General features: G+C 35.7%; 2 protein-coding genes across 2 annotated transcripts in view; one reads left to right on the forward strand and one right to left on the reverse strand.

Annotated features, from left to right (window-relative positions):
• Positions 1–3,435: 3,435 nt before the first annotated feature.
• On the reverse strand, positions 3,436–6,248 carry Nap1l3 (nucleosome assembly protein 1 like 3). The gene has a single exon (XM_004666745.2). The coding sequence runs from the start codon at positions 5,953–5,955 to the stop codon at positions 4,381–4,383; it is 1,575 nt and encodes a 524-aa protein (XP_004666802.1). The 5' UTR covers positions 5,956–6,248; the 3' UTR covers positions 3,436–4,380.
• Positions 6,249–6,418: 170 nt separating this feature from the next.
• LOC101615656 (protein FAM133A) overlaps positions 6,419–24,381 on the forward strand; it is a 70,376-nt gene continuing 52,413 nt past the window's right edge. Inside the window, exons 1-2 of the mRNA XM_004666753.2 lie at positions 6,419–6,541; positions 7,356–7,425. The gene's annotated coding sequence lies outside the window, so the exon portion shown is untranslated. The remainder of the gene's footprint in view (positions 6,542–7,355; positions 7,426–24,381) is intronic.

Below are 24,381 nucleotides of genomic sequence, written 5' to 3' on the forward strand. Positions count from 1 at the left end.
CCAGTTGTTTCTCTTATTTCCAACCAACTTGATTCATCTCTCAATTTGTATTAAGGACTGATAGGAAAACAAACAAAAAGCTTCAAGCACAGGATATTTGAGTGAAACATGCTCCCTGTTTTTACTTTCTTCATTATGTAAAATACAGAGGGGGAAGTTGCTAAGCTTTGTATGAGTTGTTAGAGCAGTAAGGATGTTACATTCCTTATAGAAGTTTTAAAGGTTCTGCTATATGTGAGGCTTAGCAGATACTTTGTCAACCTATACAGCTACAGAACACCATATCTATTACAGTCTTCATTTTATCTCTGTTATAGAAGTAGAACTTCCCTATTGACACACAATAGGCTCAGGGTAACTTTTATTAATGGTTAGTCAGCCAGACAAAAAGACCCAAGGAGAAGATGGATGCCAACATGTCTGTAGTGATAGGACTAGGGCTTACATCTGACCCAGTCTCTTTCTTCCTCAGTTTAGCACACCTGTTGTCTGACCCTTCCTGAATCAGCCTCTTGACCCCACCCAACAATCATGTCTCTTCCTTACATACTTAAGGCTGATGATGAGGCTTATCCTAATTGACTGTTTAATCCACACAAATGGGTCTTGGATATGTGTTTAACATCCTTCCTCTTCTTCTTAGCCCCTTTGGTAAGCTCTGTATATGAGGGAGATATTCTTTGTCTAGTCTTCTGTTCCCCTTCCTACCTGGGAAAGAGAAGTATTTGTTTTTGTGAGGGAGCTTTCCTGCCTTATTTATGGGTGCTTTCCTACTTGACTACAAATGTGATCTCTCTTTAAACTCTGAGACCCCTATTCTCACTGAGTCTTCTCTACCCCCCTATATGAGGGGAATCTTTGGGCTTGGGGTCTTCTGCTTTGCTTTCCACATGTATGTGAACCCCTTCCTCAGAGACATCTCCCTTACCAGCCATGCTTTTTGGCTTGGGCTTCCTTGAATCCTAACTCTTCCTAAAAGAAACCTTATAATTCATAATTAAACTTTCTCTGAGTCCATGTTTTGAATCCTTTGATAATTTGGACATGGACCAAAAGTTGGAATACATGGGTCTGGGGTCTCCTGAATCTATATGTACATTTCATTCCCACTTGGACTCCAAAATCCTGCATCCCTATGGATTTATTATGAATGCAAAATCTCAAAACAGTGTTTTGAGAATTAAATACTGAATTAAAATACTCTCTCCTGGAGGAGGGAGTAAACAGGTCAATAAGTCTAGGAGAGCTAAAACTTAAGACACTTCATTAGGGTTATATAAAGGACAAACAAATACTTGTAAAGACTCTCTGAGCAGCTGAACTGCCTTCAAATGGTGCAATGTGCTCCAGAGATGCAGCTTCCATGAGTCATCACCTATGTTGAGGTGGGATAAGGAAGTTTAGGTGACTAGAACCTGAAAGTAAAAAACCGGAATGTCTTTGGGCCTATCTTTGAAGTCTCCACTTTGCTAGAGAATAGAGAAGAATATGTCTTCTTCTTCTCTTTCCTAAAGGAGTGCCCTAGACCTGTTTTTCCATGAACAACTTGATCCCCTCGGGAGCTCCCCTTTACTAGAATTTAAATCTATTCCTGATATTGCAGTTGGTTAGCTTGGCCTCAAAACTTGATGTCATGGCTGGCCTCTTCTTGAGGCAGTCCCTAGCCCAGACCAATCAGCCATCACTCTAGTTCACCTGATCCTAAAGGTGAAGCCCACCACAATAAGGTTATAAATAAACCCTTATTAGTGGAACAAACTCTGTTAGCTGGCTCTTGAACTTCCAGGATTTGGTTAGCCTTTCCTAGTCTCAGTTAAGGCCCCATCCACTCCCCACCCCTACTGCCATATGGGCTTTAAACCCTCTTGTCTCCTTCAAGGCAGAAGCTCTATGTGCTACCTCCTCTTTCCTTCTCTTAGTCTAATAAAATCTCTCTAAACCTTACCCTCTGGCCTATAGATTTTAATTATTTAAAATCATAAGTCAAGGATCTGGAGTACCTGAAATGTATTGGTGCCTTACTGTATTGTCAAGGAATAACCCCAGGATTCCTGTTTCAGGCCTTTTGGTGATATGGCTACTTTTGAATCATCTGTTGCTCCTGTAAACAACACCCCACCTTGCTCTGTAAGTAATCCCAATGAACATATTGGCTCACCAAAACTGGATTTGGTGCAAGCATACTTGGGTCTATCATTTGAGCCCTATCTGGAGTGAAGAGACTTATTTTTGCATCTCCCCAGGGGAAAAAAGTTTTCCTTAACAAATAGGCACTATCAAATATTTTATCAGTACTATTAAACCAATAGTTTGCTTCTTGATATTTATATTACAATTTAAGACTTAAGAATATGTGACTGGTTAAGTATATTTCATGAGTTAAAATTTTTTTTAAATATTTACATAGATGGGAGGGAAAATTATTCGTAAGAAGCAAAGACAAAAGGAAAATATAAAACTAGATATTTTTATAGGACTAGGATGACTGTTAGGAAATTTTATGGCTAAGAACTAGATAACTTAAAACTCCATCTTCTTCCTGCCAGAGTTCTTTCCTACAAATTCTTGATGGCAAATGTATATTTACTGGAAAATGGAAAATGTGAAATATGATAATACTTGTTTATTTCCATTATTCTCCCTTTATACTGTGTGCAAAGTTCTATGGCAAACTCACTGTGGGGTCCTGGTTCTACTAGTCTCAAACCCAATTCTCAGGATTTAATTACCTTAGGACCAGCTGAATGGCACAAAAGTAAAAGATGATGTCACCTATAAGAAAAAAAGAGCCATAATAATACAATGTGAGCACCTCCAAAGTCAAAATATAGGATATAGGAACATGTGAAATCAACACTTTCTACAGATAGCCTTTCTTGGTGAGATACTCCTGTGGCTCTCCCCCAACCTCACCTTGCTCCAAAGGTATTTTCACTTCCATTCCTTATATTCTACCTACTCCAGGACCATTTTCTTTCCCTCTATCCATTCTCCTCCACTTACCTTTTTTAAAATTTTTTTTATAGATTTATTTATTTATTAGAGATAGAGACTGAGACAAAGACACAGAGAGAGGGAGAGGGAGAGAGAGAGAGAGAGAGAGAGAGAGAGAGAGAGAGAGAGAGAGAGAGAGAGGAAGAATGGTGCTGCACCAGGGCATCTAGCCACTGCAAACAAACTCCAGACACATGCACACCTTGTGCATCTGACTTATGTTGGACCTGGAGAAACAAACCTGGGTCCTTAGGCTTTGCAGGCAAGCACCTTAATCACTAAGCAATCTCTCCAGCCCCCTTACCTTCTTTTACCAATCTCTTCTCCTTCTTCTATGTCCACCTTCCTCTTATTCCTCCCATCCCATTCCTCTCCAACAACTTGAATGGGTATCTTCTAGTTGGAGCTTACAATCTAGGAAATATATCAAAGTTAACATAGTCATCTTTATTAAATTTTTATTTTCCTTAGTTTGCTCTAGTTTGGGTATGATAATATCATTTTTTATAACAGCAAAATACTCATTTTTATAGCATTAAAGATTATTTTACATTCATTTTAGGTTGTAATTAAATGGAAATGAAAAATAGTATCAAATGAAACAACCACTGTTAGAGAAAGGCAAAGTACAACATATAACAAAGAAAGTGTGGTTTCTTTAGCTTTTAGTTACACATTATAAGATGAGGCAACTTTAAAAAAATACTATGCCATATTTCATGTCTTAGTTTAAAACAATAGCTTCATTATAGAATTTATAGGCTGGTATTTCACATAAATTCACAGAAATCAAATGCAGTAATTAACATTTAAACTGTATGCAGGAATTTTTTTTGTCCAAGCAGTAACATTACACAAAAACATATTTTAGTGGTCTAGGTACTTTATTTCTATAGCAAAGAAAAGAAGGCACAGCTAGTGCAAGCATATTTATCCTCTTAGTCTTCTGAGCTGGAAAAAAAAAGAAAGAAAACACATTTGCATGGGTAGTTAAGAACATTGTGTGTGTGTGTGCATGTGTTTCCAAGCAAGTATTTGTATAAGGATTCTGACAGTTTCCACAGGTACAATCTAATAGGAACATGACCAAAGAACTTCACAAAAATCATTACTATAGCACCAAACACAACATGCTTTAGATATAACAGCAGTTTACATATTTTGAAGAACATTATACTACCACAGGCTAGATAGAATTGATACTTAAGACAGTTTTTAGAACATTTTCTACATGGACTACCAAGAAAACACAGAAACACAGGACTATAACCAGTAACTCTGTTCAAGTTATAGGGAAGGTTTTATTTTCAAGGCTATATTGATCCATCTTCATTTCTGCTTGCAAGAATTTTTAAGATTCTTGAAGAATCTTAACTAGCCCCTTCTTTATTTGTAGTACTTCCCGTTTCCATAATACTTGCCATCATGATAGTAGGTACCATTCACTTCTCCTGTGTAGTAATAGATTGATTTCAAGATCACATTATCATGCAAAATTTGGCCAATTTCAAAGTCCTCATCAAGGATAGCATCTTCTATTGGTTCCAGCTTCCCAATCGTAGGAATCTCGGGAGGACTAAAGAAATTGAAGAATGATGAATTGGGAACAACTCTTGGCAGTATTTCAATGTCTCCAGTAGCAGTTGTGCGACTGTGGGTGATTGTAATAGTAACATCCTTTCCTCTTCTCCAATCTATCTTGCAACCTTTGCAATCTTCAATTTCCCATCCCCATGAAAAGAATGGATCATTATGATCTGGTTTTGATTTTATTATGTATGTCTTCACCAGCAGCTCATTTCTGAAGTATGGATTAGGCAGGAAATGAAATTCAAAGGTGTAACTTACAGGCTGGCCAGGTTTTGAGAACTTTAGATTAACATCAGACAAGAACTTCAAAATGGGCTCATCATACTTCTGAATCATAGGCCCAAGCTTGTCAACATTCTTTAAAACAGTCAGCCAATAGTTGGGAATGCCTTTAGGAGCTTCCCTTTTAGGTTTTCCCTTTCGAGCTCTTTTAAGATTCACTCTTTCTTTAGGCCTTGTCTCAGAAAGTCTCTTTTGTGCCTCTCTTACTTTAGGCCTTGCATTAGACTCTGCTCCTTTAGCCTGTTCCTTGCGGTCTACCTTCTCTTGAGGGGCTTCTCTGGGATCTTCTCTTGCTTCTGGAAATGCCTCCACAGAATCTGTAGAATCAGCATTTTCTTCAGCTTTCAACTCAAGAGTATCTATAGGAACTTCCTTTTCATCAGCTTTTATCTCAGGAGTTTCTTTAAGAACTTCTTTTTCAACAATTTTGGCCTCAGGAATTTCTTCACGAACTTCCTTTTCTTCAGCTTTCACCTCAGGGATTTCTTTAGGACCTTCCTTCTCCTCAACCTTTTCCTCACATCTTTCTTTAGTGGCTTCTTCCTCTTCACCCTCTAAGGGTGGCATTTCACTGGGGGTGTCACACTGCACTTCCTCATCACAGCTGAACTCCTCATCCTCTGAATTCCATTCACATTCTTTTTCTGTAGGTTCATATTCAGCATTTATGATTTGAAATCGCCTATCATATAAAGGCTTATTCAGTTCAGCATATTTTCTTTCAAGATCATGAATTGCCTGTAAGAACAAGCCATCCACCTTGTCACATTCATCTTGAATATTTCTGAGTGCCTGCACCCTATTTCTAACTGCCTGAGGCAGGCTATCCACGAAACTTTTACCAGAGGGCTCCCGCCGTGCCCCTCTGAAAGGTTCAGGTATCCTCTTCTTTCGGTAAAAGTAACTGCCACTGCTGCTGCTGCTACTGCTGCTGCTGCTGCTGCTGCTGCTGCCGCTACTAGTAGTGGCGCTGCTAGAGCTACTGCTGTCAGATTCTTCCCCAGAATCACTAGCTGAGCTAGCCATCGCCTCTTCAGCAACCCCCTCAGCAGCAGGTTCCGTGACCATCTTAAGATCTGCGTCTGCCATGATGCAAGCCCTGCAAACCTCTTTTAGGTAGTCGCTACCTCAGAGACCGAGCGCCCGGAGGTGGGCAGAGAACGACTCACGGATGCTTGAGTGGCGCGGTGAAGACCCGGGCTGCGAAGGTGGCGGCAGCAGGGGCCGCAGTACCCGAAGGCTTGCGGCTGCAGATGCGGCGATGCGGAGGAAGCGATGGCCGGAGCCTGGGCGGCAGCCGCGGCAATAAGGCCGACAAGGCCTCTCCGGCAGCAGCTAGGGCCGACCGAGGCGAGCCGCAACGGAATAGCGCGCTGCGAGACCCCAAATCTCTTCTCGGTTTAGCTCGCGAGCCCCCACCCCTTGCAGACAGACCTCCAGTAATTTCCATCCCAGAGTGCTTTAGTTCGCTCTTCATTGGCTGGGAAACCTTGATTGACAAACATTACGCCCAAACCAATAGCCAAATCGCAAAGCCGCTTCCCCGGTTCCTCCCACCTTCCCAGATGCTCTGAGGTGGCTGAGGCACACACCCCTGCAAGACGGTCCCCATCTCCAAATTCTAGCTTTATAGCTTTAAATTTCAAAGGATACAAATAAACCAAATAAAGCATAGGTAGGAGGTAAAAATACCATCCAGAGTTCGTAACACGGGAAGGAGGGTCTTCCTCCTCAACTGTCCATCCTGAATCCCCATTTGTCTGGTCACGGGCCTCTTGACAACACTGTTTAATAGAGAGAGAGAGAGAGAGACAGGCAGAGAGAAATGCTCTAAATGGCGTCATTGGATATTGTGACTATGGATGATTGGGGGAAAAATCCCTGATTTTCTCTAAATATTCTATGAGAGTGTGTTTTTGCACTGGAAAAGAGGGGAGTCATTTATTGACAGAGGGGGGAGGGGCTAGACAGCAGGCATATTGCATTCCACGTAGCAGATTTAATAAATCTTGTCTGTGATGTTTGGCAAGCCTGGTTTATATCCATCTACAAGGTTTGCGAACCCAAGTTGCCGTGAGTCAGTTACACCATTTTTTTTATTGTATTTCTCCTTCTAAACTGTCATATAATATATCCCAGCCTTGCTGCTGAATTGCCACGTAGTCCTTTTCAATGCTTTTAGCAACGTTTCAGATAAAACAAAGGGGTATTCAAATGTTAGATAGTATTATTGAAAAGCAGACGGTTTGTTTTAGACTTTTGTGCAGCAGGTTTCAGTTCCACAAATTGCAGGATGGGAGGGGGTATTGGTGCGAATGAAAGTGCATCCTCTGTCACTGTTTACGATGTCATCTGTCACCAATATTGTTCTAATATTATAAGATTTAATCTATATTGAAGAATGATTTACAAGTCCAGTAAAATGTGAATAAACTTTTACAAAAAATAAGTTTAAAAACAGGTATATACATTTTTTTTTTTATTTACAGGATTCATTTCTGCTAAAGAACAACTCCCTTGGTACAGCCAAAAAGACCAGTGTTTACTTTTCCTTGAAAGGTAAGGAACATATTAGTCCATTTTTATGAATGACAAATATTACCCGTTTGTACTTGAATAAAAATTCACAGCATACAGTCTCTTAGAGATTTGATTGGAAGATAGCTTTATATTTCTGCAGAAGCATAAAAATTCAGAGGTGATTTGGCATACTAATGACAAAATAACCTACCTAGCCACTTTCACTTTTTTAACTTGGTCATAAAATAAAAGTACTATATTAAGTATAAAATATTATCTTATAATTTTTAAATATGGAAAGATGGAAAAGTTAAACTATCTTTTTTGCAATACTTTTCAGTATAGAGTTTGTTCTTTGTCATTTACTCACACATTTTTAAATTAGGAAATAAAAGCTTTTCTAATTTTGAATTTAATTTATTTTTGTCAAATTATATATAAATTCTGAGGATAAAATTTCAATATAGAAAATATCAGTGATAGTAAAAATTTAATTTCAACAACAAAATAATACTATTACTAATATTTTGATGAATTTCTTTCCAGAAGTTTACTTGTGTATATATGCACCTGCTTATTTATGTTTACTATTTTATCTGGATTTGTAATTTGCTAATGTAATTCATTAATTATGTCTATATTTTAGGATAAATCAATATCTTATTTTAAATAGATGCTCATTTCATGAAAATAACTGCCATAATATAGTTAAACAGATGCCTACTGGGGAGAAGATATATCTCCAAATAGTTACATTCATTATATACACACTTTTCATGTTATAAAATAGATGTTCCTGGAAACTTCTAAAATATATTGTTTACATTTAAGAAATTTATCATAGGATTTCTTCATATAAGTTACAGTATTGCATAAACTGTAAGCTTATTTTGTTATTTTATTTATCTTAGTTACCTCCATAAAGTTATAACCATTTACAATGCATGAGTTCATTTATTCCATCGTTCAAATGGTATATTATCCTGCCTTTCCTGTGCCAGGCACATTACTAGATGCATTACAGTATAATGGCAAATACAATGAACTTACCTTTCATTTTGCAATTTTAACACAAACATTCTACTATAGATACAATTATTTCAATCCACAGGATATACATATATTATTCTGCAACTTAGTAGTTGTAGTTAAATTAATTGACATATTTTTAAAACGAGCATTCTTTTGTTGTATGTTCCAGTAGTTTAGTGGTTTGTTGTTGTTGTTGTTAACATGGTAAGTTTTGTAGCATCAGGAATAAGTACTTTTGAATCAGCTATGTGTTAGGAACCCAGATTTATTCATTTTATTTGTTTAGTTTATTTGTTTGTTTTACAGGGCTGTGTATGGAACATAGGGGCTCACATGTGCTAGGGTACTCTACCATTGAGCTATAATCGTAACAGTAGATATTTTTAAATTTATTTTACAGCTACATAATTTTACCATTTAATGAATAATGTTTTCATCTATACTTATTTTAAATATCTCTTTTACCACATTAACTTCACTGGTTGGGTCTATCTGAATTCTATTTTCTATTCATTTGGCTGTACTTTCTGAAATAATAATGAAACAAAAAAATATTACTATAAATCAACACTGATCTCAAACACTTATGAAGCTGAGACTTGACTCAGTAATACTGTAGTTTTAAGATACTGAATTGAGTTGGTTTTTGGTTTTTTTTTTCTGTGCTTTTGAAACTGAAATGTTTTGACTGTCACATTGTTGAAATATATAGTAATTAAATCAACTAAAGAGAGCTGGAGATATAGCTTAGCAGTTAAGGCACTAGCCAAAAGACCCAGGTTCAATTCTTCAGGACCCATGTAAGCCAGATGCACAAGGTGACACGTGCATCTGGAGTTGGTTTGCAGGGGCTGAAGGCCCTGGTATGCCCATTTTCTCACTCTCTTTGCCTCTTTCTCTCTCAAATAAATAAAAGAAAAATTATTTAAAAAAAATCAAGACACCAAGGCTTAATCACTATGCAAATTTTAGGGGATGCCTCCAAAATAATTTATCAATATTATGAATGCATATTTCTTAGATTACTTGTAAGATTAAATGTCATATGTTTATTCTCCAATTGACAAGTATCTATGGCATTTGCTTCTTCCCAACTGAATTAAGAAAGAAATTATTGAGTGGTAAAATACCGAATATAAAATTACATTGTCCTAGAATTAAGTCAACTATGAGTATTTTAGAAGTTTTAAATCTTATAACAAACATTGGGCAACTAGGTCTTGGTAAAACAATTCTAAATTTATCAATTTAGAAGCATTTCATTATCTTAGATTATAATTTTTACACACTGATATTGGAAATTTTTTGAGAAGAAAATAAGGAAATAAACTTGTAAAATTCACATACTGATGCTGGATTTAGGGGGTTCAGCAGGGGTCCCCCAAGTTTGGGTTCTGTCCTACCTTTAACAAAGAATTGATAAAGTCAGACTCAAGAAGGACAAATTATGAATTACCAAGTTTATTTAGGAAAAACAATCACAAATTGTGGGGTTTATTTTAATTGAGGAATCACAAATTGTGGCATTTATTTAAGGGAGATTTGGCTCTATGAAGAGCAGAGTCACAAACATCTGCAAAGTAGTTAACAGGCTTTCTTGTGGGTTATAAGGTTTATTCAAGAGAAGTTGATGGTTTGTGGGGGAAGACTGGAGTAGAGCCACAACACATGGAGGGGATTTAAACTTAGCCTTTCGAGGAAAGACTGAAGTAGGTTTACAAACACATGGAAAGATAGAACTTAGGTTTATATGTAGGGAGACTTAGAAGGAACACATGGCCTCCTCCATGTGTTTTCCTGTGGAGATAAGTTAAGAGGGCAAATGATGAGGCTCAAGGAAAAATAAGAGGGGAAATACCAAAGGAGAGACCAGGAAATCCAGAGGAAAATGAGTAATGGACAGTTACACTCATGCTTACCCTGAGTTTAAAGAAATCACAGATAGCAGACCTAGAGACAGTGAAAGTACTTATATGGTGAGTCAATGAAAGCACACACATGGTAGATCTGGGGTGTAAGGGAAATAAGGATGTGATAAATTAGGAGGCCAGAAGAAAATCATGCATGCAATTAAAAGTAGGAATTTACCCCAAACTCAGCCGGGCGTGGTGGTGCACTCCTTTAATCCCAGCACTTGGGAGGCAGAGGTAGGAGGATTGCCATGAGTTCGAGGCCACCCTGAGACTTCATAGTGAATTCCAGGTCAGCCTGGGCTAGATTGAGACCCTACCTCGAAAAAACAACAACAACAACAAACAAAAAACCAAAACAACAACAACAAAAAAGAATCTACCCCAAACTATAAAGCAGAAGCAGAGGCAAGTGAAGAGTTCTCCCAGAGCAAGAAACAGTTATACACTCCTTTTGATTCAGCCAGGCTGGGTGAGGAAGAAACCAGACTCATGTGTGTTCCTGTAGCCCAGACAAAGAAGAGTGGGGCAGAGCAGGAGCAGAGCTTAGTAGGGTGGAGTAGGTGTGGTAGCGACAGGAAGAAGACAGTTTGTATATTCGGTGCAAGAATTCCAGAGCCAGTGGACCTGGGCCCATTTAGGTAATGTTTTAGACTGTGAGCAGCAGGGGCGACAGTACAGCAGTCTCAAACACACATGGGTTCCATTTCGGGCAAGAGTTCCATTCTTGTGCCAGGGTGAGGTGGCATGTGGGGTACTGGTTTTCATTAGTCCTCAATCTCTAACTAAAGTTACCTTCAAAAGGCTAGTTTTCTCCTATCCTTCAATACTAAAACAATATGTTAATGAACTATTGTGATTTTTTTTAATTGAAAAGTTATTTTCCTTAGCTGTACACTATGACAATAGTTGATATTAGGTGACTTTTCCTAATTATATTCTGCTATATTCTATATTCTGTTCTGGTTGTGCATTTCTTACCTTAGGCATATTATGCTACGCTATTATTTTTATAGTATATTGTCTATTATTTTGTTATTTTATAGAGTGGTTTCCTAAAATAAATATTTCTTTATGTAACCAATTTCATCCCATGTATTTTCTACTGTGAATATATTTACAATATTAGTTCAAGTATATTATATATGCATTTTCATTGTAAGATCATATGCAAATTTCTTAAATAAGAATATGTTCTTTGTTCTATTATTTTATATTTTTCAGGGGAGGGCTAAAAGTTTATCCTTTATACGAACTGATGTTTAACACAAATTCTGTTAGATCACTTAAACCAACAAAGCCCTTTGACAACTGTAATAAATTTCCTGATGTGATTAAACAATCCCTTCAATCTACCACATCTGATACAGACATGTATACACAAAATAAGATAGCAACATTTTTTGTTGTATATGTATAAAAATGAACATTAAAGATCATTTATTTTGGGGATTTTTTCTTTCAAAGTTTTCCAAAGGAGATATTCTGGCAGGTTTTCTCTGTACATAAGTTAATCTTCTTTTTAAAACAGCTGTATTAAAATATAGCATGCACAACAACTTTAATAAATGAATATATCTATGAAATCATCATCACCCTTAAGGTAACAAATTATTTTCACACTCAAAATTTCCTGATGCTCCTCTGAGTCCTTTGTTTTGTCCCTTGGCAATCACCAATCTGTGTTCTGTTTTTAGAGATTAATTTTCATTTTCTAAAATTTTAAATAAAAGATATTGTGGAGTATCTATGATTGTGCTGTATTCTTTCACTAGCATAAGTGTTTTGATATGAGTTCATATTGTAAAAGCCAGACACAATGGTGTGCCTGCAATCTTAGCCCTAGGAAGGTGGGAACTACAGGATCCCTGGGAAATGATGAATAACTTCTCTAAACAAAACTAGTGAGATCTGTGTTCACTGAAAGAATCTGATTCAAAATTATTGTGGACGTAGATTTAGGAAGATCCCTGATGTCAACCACTGGCCTTTAACTGCACACACACTTACACAAGAACCTACACATAAATGACCATGTTCACCACAAACACACACACACACACACACACACACACACACACACAGAGAGAGAGAGAGAGAGAGAGAGAGAGAGAGAGAGAGAGAGAGAGAGAGAGAGAAAGAGCATATAAAAAGGTTGTTTTTTTTTTCTGAGTAGTGATCCATTATTGGAAGAACAACAATTCGTTAAAAAGCATGCATTTGTATAATTTTGAGTACTGAGCTACCATGAAAAAAGCTGCTATGATCTTTGAACATACAATTATTTGTATGGACATATGTTTTCATTTATTTTAGAAAAAAAAATACCTAGGGGTCGAAAGGCTGGCTTATGCGGTAGGTGCATATTTAACTTTATAAGAAATTACCTGTATCTCAATCAAGTTGTTTTCATTATCACAACCAGTAAAAATGGTTGGTGTGGTTAATCTTTTTAAATAGAGCCATTAAGAAAGAGAGTAGTATATTATTGTGATTTGCATTTCCGTATTGACTAGTGATGTAGCTCATCATTTAATGATCTGACTAACCATTCACATATCTTCTGTGTAATACATATTCATATTTTGTCTATTTAAAAAGGGAATGCTGTTTGTGTTAGTATAAAGTTTTCAGGCTTTTTTTTTCATACTGAAGGTACAAGTCCTTTATCAGTTTTGACGTTGTAAAATATATTTCTTTCTTCCAGTATAGACATTATTTGTTCTCTTTTAAACTTTTATTTCTCTCTTTCTCTCTCTCTCTCTCTCTCTCTCTCTCTCTCTGTGTGTGTGTGTGTGTGTGTGTGTGTGTGTGTGTGCCTGTGTGTGTGTGTGTGTGCACATGCCTGTGTATGTATGTATTGTAGGGAGGGAGGTCTCAGGGGGATGTCATCACAAAGGAACACCAGACACATGCATTACTTGTGTCTGGCTTTACATGAGTACTGGAGAATCAAAGCCAGGTCATCAGATGTTTTATGAAAGTACTTTTAACCACTGAGCTATCTACTTATGTCTCTTTCTGTTCTTTTAACATTGCCTTTTATGATTTTCAAAGAGCAGAAGCTGATGGTCATGATTGAAATCCAAGCTATCTTTTCTTCTTCAAAGTACCATGTGCTTCATTTCAGGATCCTATGTCACAAGGTCTTTTGCGATCCCTTTTCCTAGAAAGTTTACATTTTTTTCAGTTTCACACTTAGGTGTGATATGTATTTTTTTGGTATCGTGCAAGAAATAGATTAAAATACACTTAACCTCTTTTTTTGCATATGAATACTCATTTGGGCCAACACTACTTTTTTTTAAAGAGTCTCTTCATTGAATTGCCTTTGCACACTTGTCAAAATTATTAGCCTTTAGTTGTCAAAATTAATTGTTCCATATATGAATGGGTCTATGTTATACTATTTTTCTGTTACACAGTGAACTGATTTTAATCCCCTAATTATTGCATGCATTTGTTAGATATATTAGGGGGAGAATAGAACCAAATAGTGGGAAAGTAGAATGTCCTTACTGCAGAGACAATAATAGCTAGATTTTTTATCATTGGCTTTTCATTTCTGCACCTAAATATTTGAGAGGGACAGGTAGCAGCAGCATAAATCTATAAAGCAAAGAAAAACAAGATACATAAAGGTAATTTAATTTTACAGAGTAGCTGCTATATAGCACAAATAATACTTCTGTTTTTTTTTCACATCTGCCAGAAATGCCAATTTACTAAAATAGAAATAGCAAGTAGTTATAATCTACTATAAAGTGTGGTTGAAAAATAAAAAATAATAACACATTGGTTGTTATTGTTTTACAGTATTATTTTCAAAACAAAATATTTTATACACATTCCTTTGGTAAGTTAGATACAAATGAACAGAATGTGCTGTATTGCCATAAATTTTAGTTTTATAAAAAAATACTTATGAAGGGCTGGAGAAATGGCTTAGCATTTAAGGCTCTTGCCTGCAAAGCCTAAGGACATAGGTTCAACTCCTCAGAACTGATATCAGCCAGATGCACATGGTGGTACATGCATTTTGAGTTCATTTGCAATGACTAGAGGCCCTAGCATGCCCGTTGTCTCCCCCCTGTCTCTCAAGTAAATAAATATAAAATATTTTAAAATATATTTATGAATAGCATTTGGAACTATATAAGTGTAGAAAATTATAAAAGGGCAACACATTATCTTTCTATGACTGGAGTCTTTTTTCATTTAAAATAATGTCCTCCAGGTTCATCCATGACATCATAAATGCCAGGATTCCAATAGTATTTAAAGATGAAAAATGTTCTACTGTGTATATATAGCACATTTTATTTATCCACATTTATGGACACTTAGGTTTATTCCATATCTTGCTTATTGTGAATAATGAGTAATAAACACAGAGAACATACTTTCTTAACATTCTGATTTCTATAATGAGTGTACTGATTTGTAATTCTGTCAACAAATGTACAAGGATTCTTTTTACTCCATATCATTGGCAATAGTTATAATATTTCTACTGTTTGATGGCAGCCATGTCAAAAGGTATGGAGTGAGAGTCTATTGTTCTTTATTATGGTGTCTTGATGAAGCATGATTTATATTTTTATATGAATATTGGCCATTTATATGACTTGTTATTAAAATTGATTACTTAGCTCCTTTGTATTTTTCCATCTTATTATTTGAATGATTTTGTTTTTGCTTGTTTCTTTGAGTGCCTTATTTGAATATTAACGCCTTCTTAGATAATTTGCACATTCCTATTCCATTCTGTAGATTAATTCTTTACCCTGTTGGTTATTTACTTAGCTTCCCAGAAGCTTTTCATTTAATGTACTATAATTTAAGTACTTCTATTATTTTGTGAATGTTAGTTTTCAGGTTAAATAGCATATACCATTAAAGAATATAAAATAATAAATATTACAGGGAGGACACTTTTACAAGGTTACTCAAGAATTCTTTTCAGCAGTACCTAACAAAAGCATTTCACTAAAACTGAAGGAAAGTGCACTTTTTTTTTTTTTTCGAGGTAAGGTGTCACTCTGGCCCAGGCTGACCTGGAATTCATCTGTATTCTCAGAATGGCCTCCAACTCACAATGATCCTCCTACCTTTGCCTCCCAAGTGCTGGAATTAAAGGCATGCACCACCTCACCCAGACATTTTAATTTTCAAACATGGTTATGGTTTATTTAATTTATAGGAAACTGAGGGAAAAGTCAAATAATTTAAATAGTGAAAATGTTAATGGCATATTTAACATCAGTAATTATTTCCACAATTTGCAATTTATTTAAACACAGAAGAAGACCAGGTTGACATTTTCTGTCAATTTACAACCAGAATACTAAAATATATTTAGTTATTTTAGTTAATCATGACCTTCATTTGAGGAAAAGTGATTGTTATGGGGATGAACATATTCCCACAGAAAGGAGCAAATACAGATCGCACTACTCTTCAGACCTGATGATCATTTTATTACAAATTTACAAATAAGTAATATACAATACCTTTTCTTCAAGGGATTTATCACCAACCTTATACTGTCCTATACCATTGTTACATAACATCATCATTATTCCATACTTACTAATCCCATTGCTCAAAGTCACATAGATTATTATTGGAAGAACTCAGATGTTAAAGCAGATGGTATAACACTATATATTGAACCTTAACCATTTAAATACATATTTAATGAACAAAAATGAATGGGGTCCTGGACAAAAAGACAAGGCCACTTTTCCATTGCTCTCTTTTTTTATTATTTATTTATTTATTTATTTATTTATTTATTTATTTATTTATTTATTTAAGAGCGACAGACACAGAGAGAAAGGCAGATAGAGGGAGAAAGAGAGAATGGGCGCGCCAGGGCTTCCAGCCTCTGCAAATGAACTCCAGACACGTGCGCCCCCTTGTGCATCTGGCTAACGTGGGACCTGGGGAAACGAGCCTCGAACCGGGGTCCTTAGGCTTCACAGGCAAGCGCTTAACCGCTAAGCCATCTCTCCAGCCCTCCATTGCTCTCTTAACTATTATCTTCTCCAAAGTACTAACAGCTTTAGGAGCACCATTCCTCTAGTTCTATTGGTTTATACTAGAGTCTTATCTAACCAACCAGGAATAGAAGATCAAAGTAACTTAATCAAAATTATGGTTTTCATCAGTTCTAGCATACCCAATATCTTCCTTTGTTTCATAGCCAAAATCTAGGAGGTCAGAGTTTAAAGCAAAAGCTGTATTGTTTTTACAAGTAAAGGAAAATACTCCAGGAATTTCACCACATAGTATGCTCAGCAGCAAAAATCACTGCAGCATGAGGAGACTGAAGCTGCTCCTGGAAAACATGGAACTCCTTTGTAATCTATGCCTTTTAAATATTTTTATGAATATATGAATTATACTTCACAATTAATTAATTTTAGCTTCTCTATTGAATAAAATGTCCTGCTCCTGATAATTATCCATATATCATAATTTTCAAGGGTTAGCACATGCTCTGGGGAAAGACAACCTGGATGGAAATCTTGCCACATTATGGCATATATGAGCTATAAAGCTTATACACATCTGTATCATGGTTAATTCATCTAGAAAATAAAGATCAAATGTAGAAATTTTGTCACGGGATAACTATATAAGAACTAAGGTGACAATTTATGTAAATTATTCATCAGATGCATACAGGCTCAATAAGTCTTATCTATTATACCTTTGACAGGGCCACACAACTATTTTTATCTCAGTTAAATAAGCATGATCCAACATTGAGGCTAATGGATTTAATCAGTTTCTATTACTGTGCTTTATATGTATGCCCTTTCTTTAAAATCAGGAAATTAGTAAACCTTGCTTTGTGATCCAAGGTAAATTTTTTGGAGGTGGGGAGTTGAGGTAGCCTCTTACTCAAGCTCAGGCTGACCTGGAATTCACTATGTTGTCTCAGGGTGGCTTGTACTCACAGTGATTCTCCTACCTCTGCCTCCTGAGTGTTGGGGATTAAAGGTTTGTGCCACCACACTCGGCTTCCAAAGTAATATATTTTATTAAATAGAGAACTAATATCCTTGGCTAACCTATTCTCTACTCTGGCAGGTTTTTCTATTAAATAGAACAGTGATTCTTCAGCAAATATAGTATTAATACATCCAAGTTCAAGATACTTGATACTTCACTGTTCTCTATTTCAGCAATGAAAGGATGGGAAGAGAGGAGGTTGCATCAGGATTGAATATAAGTAGGAAATTTGCAAGATGTCTATTGAACCAATTATTGTTTTGAAATATCATTAAAAATTTCTAGAATCATTCATTCTTAAAAGAATGAATTGCCTTCCTGGCAGCAACACCATTTTCACTTGCTGCCATCCATACATACATACATACATACATACATACATACATACATACACACACACACATACACACACACACACATGTGTGTGTGTATGTTTTCTTCTTAAAGTGTGTGCGTGTACATGTGCAGGGTCTTTGTGTCTACATGGAGGACATAGGACAACATTTGATGTCATACTCAAGAATGCCCATCCACCTTTTCCATTAGATACCATCTAACATTGGGTCTGAAGCTCACCAAGTAGGCCAGAGTAGCAGGCCAGTGAGTTCCGGGGATTCTTTGCCTCCCTAACACAAAGAACATAGATCTGCACCACTGGCATTTTGGAGACTGAGGACTGTACTCAGATCCTAGTGCTTGCAAAACAAGCACTCTACCCACGTAGCTATTTCCCCACCCCATAGCTTATCTTTTAATTGCAACTTAATTTTTATGTGTTAATTGTACATTAAATTTGTGAAATTTAATGATGTATTATGACCACATGACAGATTCCATTAATTGACCATTTTTTGCAGTGTAGAATTCTTATTTAGGTAGCCAACTTCTAAATATTACTATCTCACTTTATTAAAAGATAAGGCAGCATAAAGAGTTTTAAAATCTGGTCTTTAAAATTTTCATACACATATATTACATTTAATCATATGTATTCCACATTTACCCCTAAGTCTCACTGTAACCCTCTTTCTCATCTTTGACTAGTGGATATGCTATGGAAGAGAATGACTTACCTTTCCTGGCAAACTTTAGCTGTCATTAGCTCATGAAAAAGAGGACTGGCCTCTCATGCCCTTCCCTTATCCATGACAGAATATTGGCTTACCCAATCATGTGCAGACTTTGTTCTGGTAACTACATCTGGAGTGAGTTCATGAGTGCAATGGCCTTGTCATGCCTAGACATTAGAGTTCCATAGCACTATGTTTCTCCACCAAATCTTAAATTCATCCCATCCTATTTTCTCTGATATTCTCTGAACCTTGAAAGGAATGATGTATATGTCTCAATGACAGAGCTCATTAGTCTCTTGTTTCCAGCACGTGACCAGTTTTGATTTTTCCTCATTTAATGGCAAATAGGAAAAAACAGAGTTAAAAAAATAAAAGATTTTTTTTGACCTGGACTTAGAACAGATTTTATCTGATGTGTAGATATAACGAAAAATATTTAGGAGGCAGTTTGATAACATATTTGTTTTTCAATACAATAAGGTGTTCCTCCCTAGTTCTTTAGGACCAATGTTCTCTCTAGGCATAAGATTTTGACCTGATTTTCAGTATCCAGCATGTGTTTCCTCTTATAGTGTGGTCTACAAGTCCTCTCATAGAGAGGTTGTTTAATCCTATAACCTTCATTCCATTTTTGCACCAGAGAGAACAACTTTTTGATAAGTAAGTATTGCAGAAAAATGTTTTCACAGCTAGGTGATATTGCTTATGGAAATCAAGGTGGTATTATTTATTTAGACAAAACAATTCTTTAAATGTTTTGGTCATTTGGAAAATGCTCCAAAGAAGAAGTACCATAACTGTTTCATTAATTTTGAGACTAAGAATTGACTCATAGTATTTATAAAAATGTACATAGTTTAGGTCATATGACAACTGTATGTTACAAATTAATATATTTACTACAATCCCATCTACATAAAATGTATATATGCATAAATGGTGTGCAGATACATTTTTGTTTTCATAAAAAATCCCATCTAACTCGATCAATCACAAATTGGTGTATTTGAAGAAATAAGCAGTGACATTTAAGTTAGTGTTGTGAAGAACCTCTTGAATTTGTAAACCAGATGCATGTATATTTATAAGTAATTAAAAATAAGACAACAACAAACAAAATTAAATCAGAAATTGGTTCTTTGGGCTGGGGATATGGCTAGGTGGCAAAGCACACTTGCTACAGAAGCATGAGAACCTGAGTCTCATCCCCAGAATCCACATAGAAAAGTGGGGGCTGGCTGCTTATGCCTATAACCCAAGCACTTAGTTGTCTAGAGACATGGGATCATTGATCACCTACTCTATAGGTTGAAAAATGTAAAGATCCAGGTTCTAAGAGAGGAAGAAAGGGAGGGAAGAAGGGAGAGAACTTGACTCAAGGAAATAAGTCAGAAGAGTGTGAGGACACCCAACCATCCTTCTCTTGCTCTTCATATATGCATAGAGCATACACAGCAACATATTTGTGCCTAACACACACACACGCACACACACACACACACACACACACACACACACACACACACACAAATGGGTTCTTGTTTGGTCAGAGTTTGCATAATGAATGGATGTTGTACCCAGTGAACTTTCACAAGAGTGGCTTCATCTGTGAATAATTCCATGTTTTATAATAATTGGTATTTCAATCCTTTGTATATAAAATTGCCCTTTCCTAAGCATAGAATTTCACTGGCATGTTTATAATGTTATCAGAAGCAGAACTATGCCATCTCTTCATATGTTCACAATCTTTCACTTGAATTATTACTTCTTACATAAATATTCATCTTTATTTTCTGTTAACTTGAACAACTATTTAATAAATAATTACTTTTTCTTCAACATAATTTTGTTGCCAAGAAAGCTTTGATATTTAATGGGACATCCTTCTTTATTTTTGCCCTTATAGGAAAAATAGCCAATTTCTACAAATATATGTCTAGATTTTGAGAAATCCTTTTTTTCCCCTGTGGTTTTGTGATGATTTAAATAAATTTCTACTCATAAAGTATGGCTTGATCATAAAAATTGCTAGGCAAATTGTACTTTTTCTGCAAATGATATACTCCTAATTTAGTTGCAAATGATGTATGCTTGCTTATAACTTTATAATATGCTTACTAAGAGATTCTGTTTAATTCTGTAAGAGTTATGCTTACTGGACTGAAATTTAAAATCACTGGACTGACATTATTATAAAATTTTATAAAAAGCCATTAATGGGATGCACATTTCCGTAAGATAGCTATGACAAGTGATAGAGTATTTTGAAAACTGTTCCCTGATATATTCTTGCATTCCAGCTATCATTACACTATTCAGGTATCTGACACATTTCATATGGATTATTTACCTCATCTTCATTTCGCCTCTTCCCTCAAGCGCCCTTACATCCCTTGCAATATACATGATGCTATGGAAACCTTTCAAAAACGCCATTTTCATTGTGTCATACCTCTCCTTATTGAAAATATGGAGTGATTTTTCAGTAAAAATAACAAGTTTTAGAGAAAAGAACACCAGTGTAAAGGTTTAGAATTCAAATCATAGCTATGGCACTAGGCTCTGAGGAAGTAATTTTTTAGAAGTTAGATTCCAGATTCAAATATATACATATTTACTACTTTTCTCAGTATGTGATCTTAGAAACTTACTTAATCTAATTTTTCAGGCTTCTTATCAATGAAATGTGGCGAGTGATTATAACTGTCATTTTTTTTCCATTTTTTTTTTTTACTTTCAAACATCAAAAATAAATCTGGAAAACTTATAAAATTTCCATTCATTGCAAAAATACCAGTCTTCCAGTATATATATAATAACAGGAAGATAACAGGAACCCTATCTAGAATAGTCTGATAACTTTATCTAATCTGAGATAAACTCAAAATTCAGATACTTTCAACTTGATTACTTCAACTGCTGTAAACAGAAAATGAGTGTCATGCGACAGAGAAAATAGATGTCCAATAATCTAGCATAAAGGAGATATTCAGTATGCACAGGGACCAGTTGTCATATGTTCCCAATAATATGCTAGTTAAATTCCTCCATGAGACATTGATGGCCTTAGCTTTTTTGAACATAACTACCCCTGCCAATCCTCTACATAAACCTAAAATTCTCATGTCATCACTTCTTACTCAGTTCACCTTCCTGACTGAAAAGACATTAAGATTTCTCTTTTTATTTTTTATGTGTGTTTGAGGGTGGGTGGGTGGGTGCACCAGAGTCTCTAGCAAAAGAGTGCCTGCCCTGCTTGATGTGGGTGGCTGGGGAACTGTACATTGGCCAGAAGATTTTGCAAACAAGTGCCTTTAATTGCTTATCCATCTCCCTAGCACCTGACCTCTTTTTCATCTCAGGTTAATTTTCCTTTCTCTGAGCTGTGAATTATTGGTTTTCTGTTTTCAAAACATATTTTCATGTATATAATGTGTGTTGAGCATATATCTTTTATTGCTCTCTTCACCATCTTTATTCTTGTCTCTCCACCTCCTGCTAATCCCCACTGTCCTCCAAGTAAATTTCACTTCTACTTTCATAATATATACATTTATGTTTTGTGTGACTGTATAAACTCAATAGCCACAAACGAATAAAAACATGATATTTATCTTTTTTAGAATGGCTTAATTCATTTAAAATAATTGTCTCTGATTGCATTTCCTCTCCTGCAAATGACTTAACTTTATTCTTTATGGATGAAAAAAATATCCATTGTGTATATGTACCATGTTTGCTTATATATACTCTGTTATTGACACCTATGTAGATTTGATAACTAAGCTATTGTGCTGCACAAAACATCATTGTGCAATTATCCCTGGAATCCTTCAGGTAATTACCTGGGTGATCTACATGTTTTGGTAAGAAATTTCTATACTGATTCCCACAGAAGCTGAACTCTTTTTGTTTCTTCATTCTATCTTAATTATAGGGTGCTCCATGTTTCCTTTTGTCCTGTCCACCTTCTTTTCACCTCCTTTCTCCTATCCAGCTATTTCTTATGCAAACTCTTTATCAAACATAGGATTGGCAAATACTTTCTCCTATTCAGTGACTAAATAACAGTGTTTGTTTTTCTATGAAAAATGATTTCACTTGTGTCTAAGAACATTTCCAAATTTGAACCCATAACATTTTTCTTCTATACTCTCTAGATTTTTATAATTTTAGCTCTTATATTAGTTTTGAACCATGGCCCTTGGTGTGTTTTGAGTTAATATTTTGCATTATATGAAGACCTTTTCAGATAGATAGATTATCTTGTACTCATACTTTAATTTTAATATGAGTTTGTTGATTTCTGCAAAAAAATATAACATGGAATTTTGATATAAATCTCATTTAATCTGTTAATTATTTGGTGGAGAACTGTCATATTGAATTGAATCTGCCAATCCAACATACTTTTATGTCTCTCCACTTGTTTATATAGTCACTAATTTCTTTCAATTTCATAATTTTTAGCATAAAAGTACTACTAGAAATTCTGAAGTGAATGAGCTGAGAACAGTAATTGTGGAAGTAGCTCTAATCTGTGGAAAACCATTTAGTGTTCTATTACAAATTCTGTGCTTTTAAACATAGATACTTTCAAAATGGATGGATTGTTGTCAATTTTCAGAATTTTGAAAGGATTCTTAGGTTAATTTTGCTCAGGTTTATGGTACTTTTGGGGAAGATTTTCTGTTCTCTCCTCATTTAACAATAAATTAAACTACCTGCGTATTTTGTATGATTTATGTTCCAAATACTTCTAACACTAAAACCTATGCCAACAGAAAAAGAAAATTTCAGCTGGGTGTGATGGTGCATACCTTTAATCCCAGCATTCCACAGGCAGAGGTAGGAGGATTGCCAAGAGTAGGAGACCACCCTGAGACTACATACTGCATTGCAAGTCAGTGTGGGTTAGGGCGAGACCCTACCTCAACCTTCCCCCCCCCAAAAAAAATACATATTTGGAGCTGGAGAGATTTCATAGTATTTAAGGTGCTTGCCTGTGAAGTCTAACAACCAGGATTCAATTCCATAGTCATCACATAAAGCAAGATGCACAAAGTGGCAAATGTATCTAGAGTCTGTCTGCAGTGGCTAGAGGCCTTGTCATGCCCATTCTCCTCTCTGTCTCTCATCTCTTTGTCTCTGCTTGCAAATATATATGTATATATTTGCACTTATCTTGTGAAGAGAAAATATTTGGCTTATTAAATTTATTTTCTCGAATCAAACTGATCATATGTTTAGAATCGTGATGAAATAGTTATTAAGACTGGTTATATAATGTAATTCAAATTAACAAGAACATATATTGAACAGTAATTACATGCCTGACATCATGGGAAAAATTATATGAATAAATCAATATCATTCACTTAAAAATCTAACAGACTGGCTGGAGAAATAGCTTAGTGGTTAAGATCCTTGCTGGCAAAGCCAAAGGACCAAGATTCAGTTTCCCAGTACCCACATAAAGCCAGATGCACAAGGTGGAACATTCTTCTGGAGTTCATTTTCAGTGGTTAGAGGCCCTGGAGCATGTACACACCCTCTCTCTCTCTCACTATCTCAAATAAAATATTTTTAAAAATCTTATAGACTATGCACTAGTTATGTTCTATCATCAAAGTCCATATACTTCCTTATGAAAATATTAGTTTTAATTTTGTAGTTATTCATTAACTCAAAATGAACATCTATAAAATCTGTGAGATTCAGAACCATTATTGTATTATTCACTTTTTTGTCACCAGCACTTTACAGCACAGTGCTGGTAGTATATTCAATGTCTGCTAAATGAATGAGTGAAAACATATTATGGAAATATAGCATAAAAGATAACTTTTCCCTAAGAGAATCTGAAAAATCAAGAGTTGTAAAGAATTCTAGGGGATGGAGAGATGGCTTAGTGGTTAAGGAGCGTTCCAGTGAAGACTAAGGCTCTGGATTGG

The sequence above is a fragment of the Jaculus jaculus genome, chromosome X (assembly GCF_020740685.1).
Source record: "Jaculus jaculus isolate mJacJac1 chromosome X, mJacJac1.mat.Y.cur, whole genome shotgun sequence".
In the NCBI taxonomy this organism is placed as follows: domain Eukaryota; kingdom Metazoa; phylum Chordata; class Mammalia; order Rodentia; family Dipodidae; genus Jaculus; species Jaculus jaculus.